At 40.5% G+C, this 15,898-nt stretch overlaps 1 protein-coding gene across 20 annotated transcripts in view; it reads right to left on the bottom strand.

The window, feature by feature from the left end:
- Positions 1-15,898, bottom strand: part of si:ch211-285f17.1 (sickle tail protein homolog) — a 106,531-nt gene that overhangs the window by 38,122 nt on the left and 52,511 nt on the right. For 15 of the 20 annotated variants that reach the window (XM_017406493.3, XM_017406492.3, XM_017406496.3 and 12 more), the window contains exon 2: positions 7,211-7,497. In XM_017406493.3, coding sequence (XP_017261982.1) covers positions 7,211-7,497 — 287 coding nt within the window. Of the gene's footprint in view, positions 1-3,640; positions 4,920-5,029; positions 5,299-7,210; positions 7,498-9,263; positions 9,356-15,898 lie in introns of those variants that run through there. The other 5 variants (XM_017406502.3, XM_017406503.3, XM_017406494.3 and 2 more) reach the window with 4 other exon arrangements.

Below are 15,898 nucleotides of genomic sequence, written 5' to 3'. Positions count from 1 at the left end.
AACTAGCAGGTCAAGGAGTGTCTGTCTTTAACCTTGTTTGTGTGCCTGAAAGGAACTCTCAGAGTCACTTCATCCAGAAGTTGCAATTAAAAACAGCACCTGCTGCTTTTTTTTTTCAGGGTTGGCTGATTAAAAACAGATGTTTTGGTGCAGACCCGCAAGAACAATGTTTGATTGTGTGCTTTCAGCTACGAAACAAGCTGCAATAAAAAGGCGTGAACATGTTTTCTAGGGATTTGCAAAGTACATCTAAATGCGTGCTTTACGACTAACCTGGAGCCTGCAAACATGTTTTAGGCAAAAATGAACTGCAAGAGATTTCATTTAGTTTAGGTTAAAGCAGGGACTAACCCTGGTTTTGTTCTTTTTTTTTTGTCTGATTGTGTTCAGATCCCTTGCCGGGAGCTGGTGCACACTTGGAGCGAGCATTATCTTGTTGACCTTGATTCTGTGAGGTAAGAGAGTAGCAGGGCCAGGAACCCACGGAGGAAAGTATGTGGGAGACTGGCGAATTGTTAGAGTATCTAAAAAAGACTCAGGAGGCGAGGCTGCAGTGTAGCTATGTTTTTCTCTCTAAATGCACAAATAAAAGATTTATTGAGTTTTGGACATGGATTATTAGGCTCACTTACATGGTTACTGTTTATATCACTGATCTGCTTCTGATGCAGGTATATATTTGGGGAAATTGTCCCTTTATGTGTAAGCAGTTTGAGAGTCTTCTTACAATTTGTGTGCCAATTAAAAAACTGTTTTTCCCCTCTTCTTCAGGGATGAGCAGTTTAATGGCAAACATCAGGGTTGGGTATCTCCTGGTATGTAAAAATAGTAACAGTCTCTCTTTGAATGCTGTCATTAAAAACGCTGCTGTGTAACCTGTTCATTTTATGGCCTAATAAAATAACTTTAAAGTTTCTGGAATAGCAGAACTCTTGCTAACTGCTCAAGACAAATCTATCAAAACATGAACCTGCCATCCTGCTATTATAAGCAGAAATGCACCCGTTGCAGATTTCTAGGTCAACTTTGATTTCTGATATTTGTAAAGCTCTGACCCGGCGATATTAATTACCTTTAATCCTGATTTTTCTTAAACTATCATGACTGACAGCATACACAGCACATTTTAAAAACATTTTTTGGTTAAACTGAAAATTTGAAAGGTCACAGTGATTTCTCTGTCCATGAAAATCTAAAAAAATGACTCCATTTTATTGCAGAGTATCTTTTCTTTATAAAACAGACAATTCCAAACTTTTTCTCTTTTTCTACATCATTGAAAACATTGTTGTCACACCCAACAACATTAAATGTCTCCTAAATTACTAAATTGGAACTAAATTTGTCTTAAAAGGCCATTGGTATAGAACTTAAAACCATAATAGATATTTCCTAACATCTAAGTTGACTTTATTATATGTAAATGAAAAATTCTTTTCTTGTTGGCAAACTTTGTTCCTACTGATTTACCACAAAAACAGTGTCTAAACCAGTATGAAAATCAGGAAAAAAGTGTGTTTTATATTATTATTATTAGTAGTAGTAGTAATAGTAACAGTAGTATTCAATATTTTGAAAAGAGGGAGAAAATTCTCTATAAACTCCTAAATAAAGTATCAATATTATGAAGGCTTGCTTCAAGAAACAACATGATGAATTTATTTGTGTATGTCACGGTCATACTGTTTAGATTTGAACCAACATGCCCATCTATTTAAAAATTTGTTTCAATAAAATCTGATAACAAACGTGACTATTGTAGCAAATGAATTAAAAAACAAACCATATATTGCTGAGCTCAGCTATAACTTAAAACTTGTAGCATCCTGCTGCAAATAAAGCATTCAGCACGAAAAGTCGAATATTCTTAGTGACAACTTCTGCTTTTGTATTGCTCTGATTAAAAACTGAGCACAAACATTTGTTTTATCCAGTTAATTGGATTGCCTAAAAGCTTAAAGTTAAAAGAGGCAAACTTTTTTTTTTAAAGTTTTTGGAGTCCACAATTCCAACTTACAAGTTGCATTGAATGCAGGATGTGGTAAAACTGCAGCAGAAATATTAGTTTGTGCAGATGCTACTGAACAACTCAGGAACAAACCAAACAAAAGCAGCTATTTGACACATAAGGGACATAAATCTTACCATGGCAATGACAAATGTAATTAATTAGTAATGTTATTATTTACAACAGAGCTTAGAACATTGCTCTAGATCTGCATCGGCATCTCAGCTAAATCTCAATCAATTAATTTAACAGATATTGAGCTAAAGTCTGATGTGGTAGTAGCTGAGAGTCATTCCCAACACACACTCTGACCTGTCCCATTGCACCGGAAAACATTAATCCCATGCTGACACTAACATTGTTGCCTTCATCATTGCTCTTGTCAGCCAATCGGTTAAAAGCAACCTAAAGACATGCCTGCCTGTCTGCAGCCACCTGCCCTACAACATGGCCGCTCCACGCTGCAGAGACACCCGGTCACAGCTCATCACCCACACGGAAACTGACACACAGGCAGAAAGAAGGAATTTTTCTGTGTTTGTGTTTGTGGTCGGTCAAGCAGTTCAGTTTGTCCTCGCTGTAGCCTCTGGGCAGCGAGAGAAAGGGAGCGAGGGTGTGTGTGTGTGTGTGGCGGTCAGGCCAGTGGGACGTTATCTCATCTCCCCTGGGTGCGATCCAGCTCTCCTGGGGCCTGACGTGGAGAGGAGAAAATTAAACTACTTGCTTTTGTTGTGGGTTTGAAGCTGGCAAAAGAAAGAATTTTATATGGTGAGTATTTGTGCGGTCATTCAGAAAGAAGAGCAGGTCATCAACTTTTCCGGCTGCTGTGATATTATCTTTCCAACCTCCGCCTGACCTTGATAAGACTCCGCCTTTGAAACCCAAACCCTGGGAGACATTTCATTCTCACCTCTGAAGCATGCAGTGTCACTGATGTGGCTTTTCCTGTATGGTAGGCATCTTTACGTCTGCGTGGGAACCACAACAAATCTCCCCTTCTCTCACACAGCAAGTGAGCGAAGCTGACATGTTTTCAGCTTTTACTTTATTTTTATTTTCCGCCATTTTTATTAGCAGTTGCTGACTGCGTTCCTCTTCTGAGTCAGATCACGTCAAACACAATCACGGAATCCCATGCCAGGAAGTCATGCTCTGACTGGTCTGGTTTACAACAGCGTCTTGTGTAATCTTTAGCGTTATCAGTTTTTTTAGAATCATCCCCGTTCAGATGCATCCTACAAATTTGAATAACACTTAATATTTGCTAACGTGTCAAGTCTTACAAACTGACCCAGTTCAACGAGCGGCACCTTATCTTGGAGTTGGAACAAATCACGTTAAAGGTCATGAAACATTTTGTTTCTTACAGTATCTCTGTCCAGATTAAAATAATATGAGATAATATGTCACATCTGAGGACATGTGGTTCTAACTCTAATGCTTTATGAGCCTGGAACTATATATAATAATAATAAAAAAAGGTTTTTTTACACAAATCCAGATGCAAAACAATCTGTTGCTTCTTAAGTAATGATAAAAATGAAATGCAGATCAAATCCATCAATTCATGGATTGGAAATCAGCTCATTATTTTTTAAATCTCATTGAGCTTTAATAAGTCCTATATATCACCTGATGATGAAAGGCGAAAAGCAGCAGTTTCTGTATGTCTTCATTTGTCTGTAAGCAAAATATCTCATGAACCAGAGGATGGATTTTTAAAGAAAATCACAGAAATGAATCATCATATGAACCTCAACAACTGATTAACTTTTAAACTCAACTCAATTCAAGATGGCCGATAGAGCTACTCAATCTTACAAATATAATCAATTTTACAGATATTGAGCAAAAAGTAGGCGTGTTAGTAGCTGAGACTGATCCCCAACAAATACTCTGAGTGTTAAAAAGTCGTGCGAGATCTTTGCTTAAAACTTGGCCATTAACTCTGGGAGTCAACTCTGTGTCTGTTAACAAAATATCTCATGAACCACTGGTCAGATTTTAAAGAAACCATCAGAAAGTAAATACTGGATGGACATCTAGAACTGATTCATTTTTGGAGTCAGCCTAATTCAAGACAGCTGCCACAACCAATTACCCTTAGACAACACAAAAAAATGGCTATATCTACACCTGAATAACATCTGGAGTCCTTCAATATATGCTAGGCCTTTAATTATTTCCTGTTACCATTTGACTTTTTATTTTATTGTGAAAAAAAGAAGAATTTAAGTCCCTGCGCCTTGATCTTATTGCTGCAAGCACTGATTTTAAAATCGATCAATTTTTTTGGCCATTTTAAGAATCAATTCTGTGCTTTTCTGAAAAGTATAGCTCCTTTAAGGTACAGAAACACAACCCCTGGTTTTCTGTGGCAATCTAATAAACAAGACAAGTTGATATTTAGAGTAAAAAAGGGGGGAGGTGGGGGACACGAGTTATGCTGCAACAACTCCAGCTCCAGCCCTTGATCTTCTTTGAAGATTGTAATGAAGCACATCTTCCTGATGATGATGATGATGATGATGATGATGATGATGATGATGATGATGATGAGGATTCATAAATGTGGTTATTTCCCAGCCTATAGATAAACCGTCAGAACTATATCACCACCGACAGTTTCCACACATGACTTAACATGTTGAACGCCCGATCACTAAAGGGAATTTATTTCGCAATTACAGCAGCGACAAGGAGCGCTTCTTGCTCCAAATGATGAGGAAGGTCGAGGTGGTTGCGCCTCTTTCCATAATTTACATCTGCATGCCCCCCAGTCGATCCAATTAACGATCCGCCGATTTTAATGCATCATACGCTGCTGTTTTTTTAGTTGTTTCGCTCGTGGTGAAACTTCGCTCCAAGTTGCGCCGCCTCCGTGGAAGTTTGCGGCTCCTGACAGCGCGCTGCGCTGCGCTGAGCTGCGGCAGGAAAACTTCTGCGGACAAGGAGCCGCTTTAAATGGCTGGAAATGCACTTTGCACCCTGGAATAATCGGACCCGTTTGGGGCATCTTACCTGTACTTGCGTCTGATCGGACTGACTGGCGCACGTGTATTCCTCTCTGCGCCAAAAAAAAAAAAAAAGAAGGAAAAGAAAAGTTTCTCTTTCCTTTTAGTCCTCGGTGGAACTCACGTACAAAAACTCCAAAGCACCTTAAGATCCATGACTTGTTCAGTGTCCTCTCCTTTCCTCACACACAGCTCTCTCTCTCTCTCTATCTCTCTCACACACACACACTCACAAACACACACACGCACAGCAGCAGCCAGCTCTCTCCTACAGGCACCTACACGTAAACTGAACCTCTCCAGCAGTGACATCACGAGTCACTATGGCAACCCTGACTCCACCCCAGTCCTGAGCTGATCCTACCTGTCTAACTACCTCCTGCTCAAAACAGTTTCCTCCCCCTTTTTCCTGTAGCTATAAAGCCAGTTTATTTATTTTCTTTATTTATTTTACATAACTATACTAGCGTTCGGATCGTCCGCAGAATTGACCACAAGTCTGAGTCGCATGTAAACAAACCAGCTGATAATCAGCCTTCGTCCTGTTCGGGCTGATGGAAGGCTGCATATGCAAATGTGCCGAGTTCACGATCAGAGCGGTGTTGTGAAACACAGCCCTGTGAACAGCTTTGCATAAAGGAAGGCTGGGTGCTGATCTAAAAACTGCACACAAAAAGTCTTGCACATTGGCCCGGGGCTCCTCTGTGGCCTGATGCCAGTCTTGCCATTACCCTCAATTGTTTTGGCTACAAAACCAGTTTGCTCTCTCTCCTTTTGTCTGTCCTGACCCAGGGCAGACAAACAATGACCAGGTGAGCTGAATGTGCGCCTTCACGCTCGCTTGGCTGCTCGCCCTGTTGACTTCAGAGAGCTGAAAGGTGTGACAGGACTTTTTCACCTCTAAAAGCTCCGAAAAAAAAAAAAAAAAAAAAAACACCCCAGAAAATATATGCCATACATCATTCTGTCACTTAGGCTATACAAACCTTCCTGAAGCCATAGGAGCAAGTCATAAAGGTTGATTAAAAGAGATGGGGCCAGTTTGAACTGTTTTTGGTTTGCATGTTTTCATGTGGGAGGGAAACCTGACAGGCGGATTTATAGGATACGCCTTACATTTAACCTGCAGCAGAAAGAAGGACGGAAATACTTTTCCAGTTCCACTGCAGTTTTTACAAAATAGAGAGAAAAATCTATAAATTTAAGACTGGAAAAAGTGAAGGTTTTACATGGAGCTGTAGGTGATTTTGCAAATGTATACCTTCCTGTTGCAATTTCCACTAATTATTGCCGGTGACGTGTCTCCCCATGGCTGAGTGCGTAACTCTTTAGACACATGAGCGTCATTTGTGCTCATTTATTTGTCATAAATGACGTAATTTAGACTGGAACTTTATCATGATGCATCAGTGAGAAACTCAGAGACGGAAGAAGAAAAGGTTTAGGTCACATGCAGCATGTGTAATGTGCAGTTGTTCCAAGTCAAGCTAATTACTCAGCTGACCACAGTCACGAAGGTTTATAATCAGCACCAAAGGTGGACTTCAGCTCTGTGGGAGACTCTAGAGTTAAGTTTTCCCCGCAGCACTCCTGAAATCTAACAGCTAAACGCGTCACAAGATTAATAGCTTGTTGCCAACCTAACCAGCTAGTGTACAGACTAATTTAGCAGAAAATGAAGTAAGGACAAAAAAAAGGTACGATCCAGGAAATCAAAAGCAATGCCCTGCAACTTGTTTTTTTCACAAAGATGAAAAGAACCACAGCCGAACTTTAGAAAAACATTAGGAAATTATATTAGAAAAACATACAATCGCAATAATGTTGTTGAAAACTGAGCTGATGATAAATTCACATTTACTCACTTTACTCTTTTCTCCTTTTTCTCATGACACGTACAACACTCTCCATGTGTTAGCATTTTGACCACTAAACTTTAAACCTGGCATGGGCATCTGATTGCCAAATATGTTATTTTCATGTAATCTGTTTCACTTTTTGCAATTCCTTTTAATAATGATATTCCCTACATTGATAATGTAGAGTTAATAATTTTTTGACAAATTCTGCAGCCCTAGTTGATATAACAAATAAGCCAATTTGAAAATTCTTGACTCCAGTGTTCCCAAAGTTACAGTTTCTACAACCAAAGACTGCCACATATCCTGCTCTCCCTGAGCCCACTGACCTGGTCTCTGAGCCTCTCCTGGTGGCCCATGATTGCTGTGGCATGGTGGGGGTATTTCTGCTTCAGGTGCTCCAGGAAGGCTTCTCTCTTCTTGTCCATATCTGGTGGCTGCATCGCCAGGATCTCCCGGGAGGTGCGGGCCCCTCCTAGCGTGTGCCTTCGAGGGACAGTCCTGCTGCCTTTGGCATCCCCTCTTGAAGAGGCCGTCCCATTCGGGGAGGCCTGTCTGCTGTTTAGGTGCTCAGTGTCCTCAGGTGAGGTTACCTTCAGGTTGCCTTTGGTTTGCTCTGAGAAAACAAAGGAGGCACAGAAAGAAGGGCTCAAAATACACGATATGAAAAAAGTAAGCACATGTAACAAAGTGAAAGTTTTCAAAGATTTCAAAACATTATTCTCTGAACAGACAAATCAAATATAATTTGTTTGCTCACAGTAACAACAGACCAAAGACATTTTTGGAGAACAACCACCTATCAACAGTGAAACATGGTTATCTCATCATCACCATTTCCTTCAGTCGTGGGCTTCCTGTAGTCAGTGATTTAATCCTAAATTCACTCACCCATCAAAGATTGCTTAAAGACAATTTGAGGCCATCAGTCAGAAAGGTAATGTGGACCTGAAAAGATCATTAGCCTTTTCGGGTTAATGATTTTCGGCACGCTAACAAATCCACAACAAAGAGTATTTGAAAGAAGAAATGAAGGATTGCAAAATAACTAAGACAAAGCACTGACCTGAAACATTATAAAACCCTGTTGGAGTATTCAAATTACAGAGTGCAAGTAAGAAAACACTATAACTACATGTATGGAGTGAATTGTGTATAAAGTGGAGATTAAAAAAGTCAACAAATGATGGCACTGTTTGAAAGAAGATCAAATGTTTCCTTGTCCAAAAGTCAACTATTTGACATTTACTAACCCTAACATGACATATTTCTTATATTTTGGCATCAGCAGCTGCATGTATGGACACAAATGCATTTCAGGGCCAATAAACCATCTGAAATGCAACGTATTTCAAAATTCAAGCACTTCTCTTACCATGAAATGAACACGTAAAGCCAAAATAACACATAATAAGCGCTTCATTTATGTTCAACAAGACTTTTTTATGAAATGAAAAAAAATGCAAAGACTCTCAGATCCACTGTTACAATTTGTTTACTTCATACAAGCAAGCCCAACGCATTATAGTCAAAATAACCATTATCTAGGCCTGTTTTGTTGCATAAGCATCTTTGTTTTCTTGTTTACGAGACCTAAATAAAAGATAATTTGAACTGGATCTATAATATGAAGCATGCAAAGATAAGAGTTTCAGAGAAAGAGAGGACAAAGGAGAAAGGAAGAAAAAAAGAGAGCGAAACCTTTTAGAGGATGCCAACAGAGGAGGAAAAAGCATCTCGTTTGCCTTCTGTTTTGTGGGCAGGTATGGAGAACTATAATGTGCACCTTTTAGAGGCTAATAGCAGAAAATTAAGGACCTCTTACTGAGTTCAATTCGTCAATATTTGAAATAATGAATTTCCAGGAACTTGCCCCTGTTTTCTTTTTTAACTGTTTTATACCTTTTCATATTTGAAAGCTTTAAAGCACATTGTGTGCCACAAATAAAAAGGGATTTTTTGGGTTTTTTTTGACCTCTGAGACATTTTGAGACCGACACAGAGGTTACGCTGGAGGTTTAACTGCTGCATTTTGTTTTCACGAGCAGTTCACTTTATTCCACCTCTCTTTTGCCGGAAATAGTTTTCATGACAAAAGATATATTAATACATATGCACAAAGAGCAGGTTTTGTTTCAAGATAAATAAATAAATGAATAAATAAAAACAACTGAGCGGCAGTGCGTCATCAATCCGAACCCCCTCCACCCTACTCAAGTCACAGCACGTCTCATGTACTTCCAAAACTATTTTTAACTTCCAAACAGTTTCCCCACAGCTAACCAAATTACACCAAGCAGGCAAAAACAAAACAAAAAAAACACCTCAAACCTCTACAGGATGGGAATTCATTTGCAGGTGGTGTGTAAGACACTTCAATACCTTCAGTAAGTGAGCAACCCTTGTCTTCATCTGCAGTTTCTTCTTCCATTGCTCCTTAAAGTCAACACCCAGGGTGCTGGTAAAAAGAAACGTTGGGGGGGGGGGGAATTGGGCTCGCTGCTCGCTTAGAGATTCCAGACGTAGCTCACGTGGAAAAAAGGGGGCCTGAGATAGGCCCTGCCCCTCAGCCCCTGGATAGACTGGTGGGGATTTAGAAAGTCAACTGCATTCCAGGACACAGAGCGACCAGACCCTCGCCCTCAGGCTAAAAGCTCTACAGCTGCTTTGGAGAAGCCACTGACTGAATGTGAAATGCAGAGAATAAAAGGCATTCTTCTAGAAGATACAGATCAGAAACATCATCTCCAAAAGTCTGAAGTTTAACAGGTGTCAAACTGTCTGACTCACACACACACATATGCCCAGTGATATATACTCAGTCACATATACACAGTCTGTTCTTTATCAGAACTTTGTCTGCAAGCTGTCTTCTTGTTTAGCGCTCTGTCTCTGTTTAGGAGCCCACCAGATGGTAGCATGCATCCAAATGTGTCATAACCTACTTCTGAGCTACATCCAAACTGCTTTCAGCATATGCAACAAGCTAATATTTAATCAGGTTAGCTCATCAACGGGACAGAACAAGGCAGTCCCGCAGGGAGTGTTGTTTTCACTACGAAACTTTACAAAAGACACCGATCACTTGTGTTCATGCATTTAGGGAAAGCGGTACCCAGACAATCAATTAAAAAAAAAAAAAATACAGCGTGCATGTATTTTTAAAATAGAGGGAAGGGCTGTGTGTGACAGGGTTTCTTCGCAGCTGCTGATGTAAGTGACCCAGTCCGAATGTACAAGAAGAAGGCACAAAGTGACGTGCTTTAACAAGAAAACGTGAGAAGATCAATGAGGGAGTTTGTGGCCCGTGTAATTGAAACTGGTGGGGCTAAAGCGTGAAAAAAAAAGAAAAAAACACAACGCAGCAGCTGACATGTAATGTCTACCATATGGAGACAAGTTCACCGTTTTCACCCACCCACGGGCTCGGACGCTTAGCCACAACTGACGGTGAAATAGCAGCCCAAGAGGGATCACTGTGCAGCTGATGCCATGCTGATATTGTTTACTGCATTCACTAATATCCATTCATTTCTAAGAATACTTCTAATAAACCTTCAGAGAAATTTGTCTAATCGTAGACAGAGGCAAGCTAGTAAATCCACATAAATCTTTCTGTATGTTTGTTGCACATTATTGCCTGGGAATTTGCATAAAATGATCCAAAATATCACGTTTGCAGGTTGTAAAGTAGACAAATAAGTGTCTTGTTGGGGTACTCAGACAAAAATAAAATACTTGGTCATTCACCAAAACATCTGTAGTGAAAAAAAGCTCAATAGGTTCTTGTTCTTTAATTAAAACTCACATCTGACTGTCATTTTATTCACCTGACTCTAAACTCATACGCTTTACTTACAGATAACAATAGCTAACATTGATTCAGAAGAAAATACCATTTGACACATAGAAACCTAAAATTTTATGTTCATCTAATTCAAAATTACCTAAAAGAAATTTAAAAATTCAAAGTTGCAGTAGTGCGAGTGTTTATGTGCCTGAATTCCTCAGGCCTGACAATGACACATACATCATCCCAGCCAACCAACAGGTCAGACTTTCCTGAACCAAACCCATAATCAAAGCAACTCCTCCAAACCAACAATTACACCCTGTGGTCCAAACAACGTGCCCCGCAACACGTTTTACTCTCAGCTTTACAGGCTAAAATGAAACAAAAAAAAAAAAAAGAAAGCTCCTTCTTTTAGAAAGTCACAGGAGATCTGCAAGCGAATTCTTCCAAGCTTCAATGACTCAAGGATGTCATTCTCTTTTTCCCCAGCTGTCAGTGTTGAGTAAATGATGGGCTTCTCATCTGAAAGACAACATGGAGCATTTGCTCGCGAACGCCAGGTCTTGCAGGCAGCGAGGCATCCTTCTGGCTGTCACTTATTTATGGAGGAATGTTTCAGTGTGCACACGCCCACTCTCCCCTGCTATTACTGTCCCATAACTTTGCGGTTAGATACAAAGCTGTGTTGTGCGCAATAAAAACAGGGCTTGTATGGCATACCCTGGAGCTATGAATAGTGATACACATAACAGGGATGGCCCTTTTTTATTACAAATTTCAAATCAAGTAAAGTTATCAGAGCTGAAATTTTCTTATATGTTCGTTTGAGCCTCCACTATAAAGGCAATGTCTAATCTTATCATTGATTGATTATGCAAGAATTTAGATTCTAACACTACAATAATGCATTATATTGCCAAAAGTATTCACTCGCTCATTCCAATTACGTCCATGGCCACAGGTGTAGAAAATCAACTCAGTGAATTTCAGCGTGGTACCCTGATAGGATGCAACCTGTGCAATAAGTCCACTAAATAATCCACAGTCAACTGTTAGTGGGATTATAACAAAGTGGAAGCAATTGGGATTGACAGCAACTATGACAGCAAATACTTAAGTTGAGTTGAGACATAAAGACGATTGACATCAAAGTAGGTACACTCCCATTTTTTAACCTATTCGCTTTTTTTTCCATTCACATGCAAGTATTGACCTCAAAACATTCACCATTCACAACAATGTATATATATATATATATATATGTGTGTGTGTGTGTGTGTGTGTGTGTGTTATTCTAATATCCAAAACAATTCCAGGTAAAAAAGCAAAATGGTGTCCTTTTTTTCTGTAAATAGATTCCAATTTACTAATCACTAACTATAATAATAACTTGTATAAATTGTGGACCTATTTTCCCACTCCTCTGTATATAGGGTTTTAAAAAAAAAAAAAGTCGTCACTCCTTATCATCCTGCCTCAGACTGAGACCACCTGATTCCATGCCCTTTACTTATCGCATTAGTTTCTCCTGCGCACAGCCAGCGCTGCACGCAGAAGCTGCCGGAGAGCTAATAGAAGCGTTGGGAGAGGTAGCCGGCGAGAGCTCGCTGATTGCTGTTCTGATAATTGCGTTTCCAAGGAGGCGCTTGCGTAAGGCAATGCAGCTCGGCCACATTTTTCACACACAAAAGAATAGTCATGTGCGGATGTTGTTCCTGGACTTCAGCTCAGCGTTCAACACAATCATCCCACAGTATCTGGCAGAAAAACTGGGACACCTGGGATTCAGTAACCGCCTGCGCAACTGGCTATTAGACTTCCTCACCGACAGATCACAATCAGTCCGGATCGGACAATACACCTCCGATGTCATCAACCTCAGCACAGGTTCCCCTCAGGGCTGCGTCCTGAGTCCTCTGCTATTCACTCTGATGACACACGACTGCGCCCCAAGGTTCGCCACCAATCACATCGTGAAGTTCGCGGATGACACAATGGTGGTGGGCCTCATTACAGATGATAACGACCTGGACTACAGAGAGGAGGTGGAGCAGCTAGTAGTCTGGTGCAGAGAGAACAGCCTGATCCTGAATGTTGACAAGACTAAAGAGATGATCGTCGACTTCAGGAAAAATCGGCCCAGCCACGCTCCACTGCTCATAAACAGTTCGGCTGTGGAGGTGGTCAGCAGCACCAAATTTCTGGGGGTGCACATCACTAACGACCTCTCCTGGACTGTGAACACCGCGTCTCTGGTCAAGAAGGCACAGAAACGTCTGTATTTCCTGCGGAGGATGAGAAGAGCATACTTGCCCCCACCTATCCTCAAGACGTTCTACAGAAGCACCATAGAGAGCATTTTGACCAGCTGCCTCTCTGTGTGGTGTGGAGGTTGTAGCGTCTCCGACTGGAAGAACGTGAGGAGAGTGGTGCGGACAGCAGAGAGGATTGTCGGGGCCACCCTTCCCTCCGTTCAAGACCTTTCATCCCGGCGCTGCGTGTCCCGAGGCCGAAACATCGTCAGAGACCCTTCTCACCCACACCATGGATGGTTCTCCCTGCTGCCCTCTGGAAAGAGGTTTCGAAGCATCCGGTGCAGGACATCCAGGTTCCGAAACAGCTTTTTTCCACTTGCCATCAGACTGCTGAACTCCCAACCGTATTGCACTTAAAAATCTGGTCTCCACATTATATCTGCCTTTTAACTCTATAACTTATAACTCTTTTACTGTCATTCCTTCACTCTATATTCTCTATATTTATATACATATTTTTATACTGTATTTTTTGAAAGCTCAAAATACGGTCCTGAGCTGTGTGCAACGAAATTTCGTTTTGTATTCACCTTGTGCATGCAATATGACAATAAAGTTTAAACTAACTAAACTAACTAACTAACTTTTACATATGCACACAAACACACTCATGCACAACAAATGACTTCCTGTCTAGGTATTGGTTTCACCCACTTCTTCAGACATACCAACACATCATATTTTGCACGCAATAAAAAATAAAAATGGTTTACCTAAAAGTGACTCTAAGAAAGGAGAAAACCAATTTTCTTAACAGCAGCACTTATTATTGGTCTCCTATCAATCCACCAATCACAGACGCTCCTGAGAAAGAAGTGGTGCTTTAAACCAACGAGTGCTGCTTTCTAAAGCTGATTATATCAATTTTAGGTCAAGACCATTATGGGCAAAATTATAGTGTTATAATATTTTATGGCATCCAAGGACAGCTTGATTTAATAAATAACAAATCTCTTGATTATGTTGTTGTTTTTGTTCTTATTTTCTGTCTTGAACTGACACCAGTGTCCCATTTGATAAAGCTTACATGAGCTGTTGAGTCACAAATTAAGTCCAAATTGGTGCTGTGTTTTGTAAAAGCATTGACCCATTGCTGCAGTGACCATCTGGAATCCGGCCACTGTTTTAATGAACAAAACATCCCATAAAAAACAGCAATTTTACAGTCTTTTTTTCCCCTCTGCCTAGCATCCTCATTAAAGCAACAGTTAATATATTTGAGCTAGGGTTTTATGGAACGGTTGTGACCAATTAATATTCTACCTGTTTGTAGGGCAGCTCTTTTAGGTCTCAGTTTGGAAAAATATAAACCTTTACAGTGGCACCAGTTTTGAATTACATGGCTATTTACATTAAAATCTGACTGAATTGATGAGCGAACAGTTAGTCTGAGCGGGATAAAAGTGAATTATTTCCATCTTGAATTAGGAAGCAATCATAGCATTTTACGCAAGCATGCAGTTAAAGTTCTGATTAAGACACGTGGTGTGCAAGGATGTATGCAGTATCCATGTGTGTGTGTGTGTAATCAAATACACAAGCCTTTGTAGACTTTTCGTCCTGACAGACCCGTATAAACAGACCGGCAGTGGGACACAAGATAAGTTAGAGACATGTGGTCCACTGTGTGCCTATGGGTGTTTGTGAAAAATAAACAGCAGGGGTGGGATGAGTGGGTGCGTTATCAGCACAGCATTATCTGGAGCAAAAATAATGGTTGTTCCTTATATTTATAAAGTAGGGAATGCCAAACAAATCCTGTAGCAGAACCCAAATGAAGCACAGCTATTGATTTGACTATTTACTGCCTCCAAGAGAGATAGCTCCTCCTGAGTGGGTTACACTTGTAGATCTTTAAATGAGGGGCAAAGTTTATAGTCTTTCCACTGAATGAACAACTTCAATAAAGTTTAACCCAGTGTATGCAGGCCTTAACAAAAGGCTGCCCTACATTCCTTGTAAAGGCAAATAACGCTTTAAGTCCTGGGTAAAGTCACTGGTTATGTTCCTGCAAATTAGTCATTTAGCTCCCCCTGTTCGCGGTCTTCCTCTCGCTTTGTTCAACCAGCAAAATAAACACGTAGAGGACAAGAAGACGAGCCACAGCTCTTCTGAGACGGTCAGAGGGCAACCCAAACACTTTTGTTTATCGGCGAGCCTCATTCATAAGCAGAAACAAAATTACCGTCTGTCTGACACACATCAGCACATGATCAAGGCTAAGCAACATTCCAGCTATTTCCTTTTTTTTCTACCTTCTTCAATGCATCCTTTTAACAGCAGGTGGTGCTGTTGAACACTCGTCGCTCCTGTAATGCAATAATCAAAAGAAAATGTGTGATTTTTTTATGTTATGACAAAAAAAGAGAAGATTGTGTGTCTGTGTGACACCTCAGTCATGCACAGAGAAACTGGCTCCACAATATTTCTTTTGTCATTTATTAACTGAGACATTAAGTGCTGCTTAATGGACTGGTGTGTTTGTTAGTGTGCCTATGTGTGTGGCTTTCGGTGTGCATGCGTTTGCCGGTAAACCCCAGCTGTGTGTACACTTCATTAACTCATGACTGGAGTAGGTGTAAGTCAATCTAGCCGTTGGCTCAGATGTCTGCTGGTTTCCCTTGACAACAGTCGCTGGGCCAACAGTGAGGCCAGCGGTGTCCTGAAGGGGAGGGATGGAGAGATGCGACAAGCAGCTGTAACTGAGAGGACATCCACCCAGGAGGATGTCTCTACAACTTCTCGGCCTGGGAAAACTCTTTTTTTTTTTTTCTAAAGAAACTATGATCTGTGCACTTTAAACTTCAGAGGAAACTCGATCTGAAATCTCTATCCGAACAAAAGATGAGTGTGCTCTGGGCTAAAATACATTTTGTTAATGGTAATTTTGTCACAACAGACACCCAGTG

Source organism: Kryptolebias marmoratus, linkage group LG21, assembly GCF_001649575.2.
Source record: "Kryptolebias marmoratus isolate JLee-2015 linkage group LG21, ASM164957v2, whole genome shotgun sequence".
NCBI lineage: Eukaryota > Metazoa > Chordata > Actinopteri > Cyprinodontiformes > Rivulidae > Kryptolebias > Kryptolebias marmoratus.
This window is presented reverse-complemented; position numbering and strand designations above follow the sequence as displayed.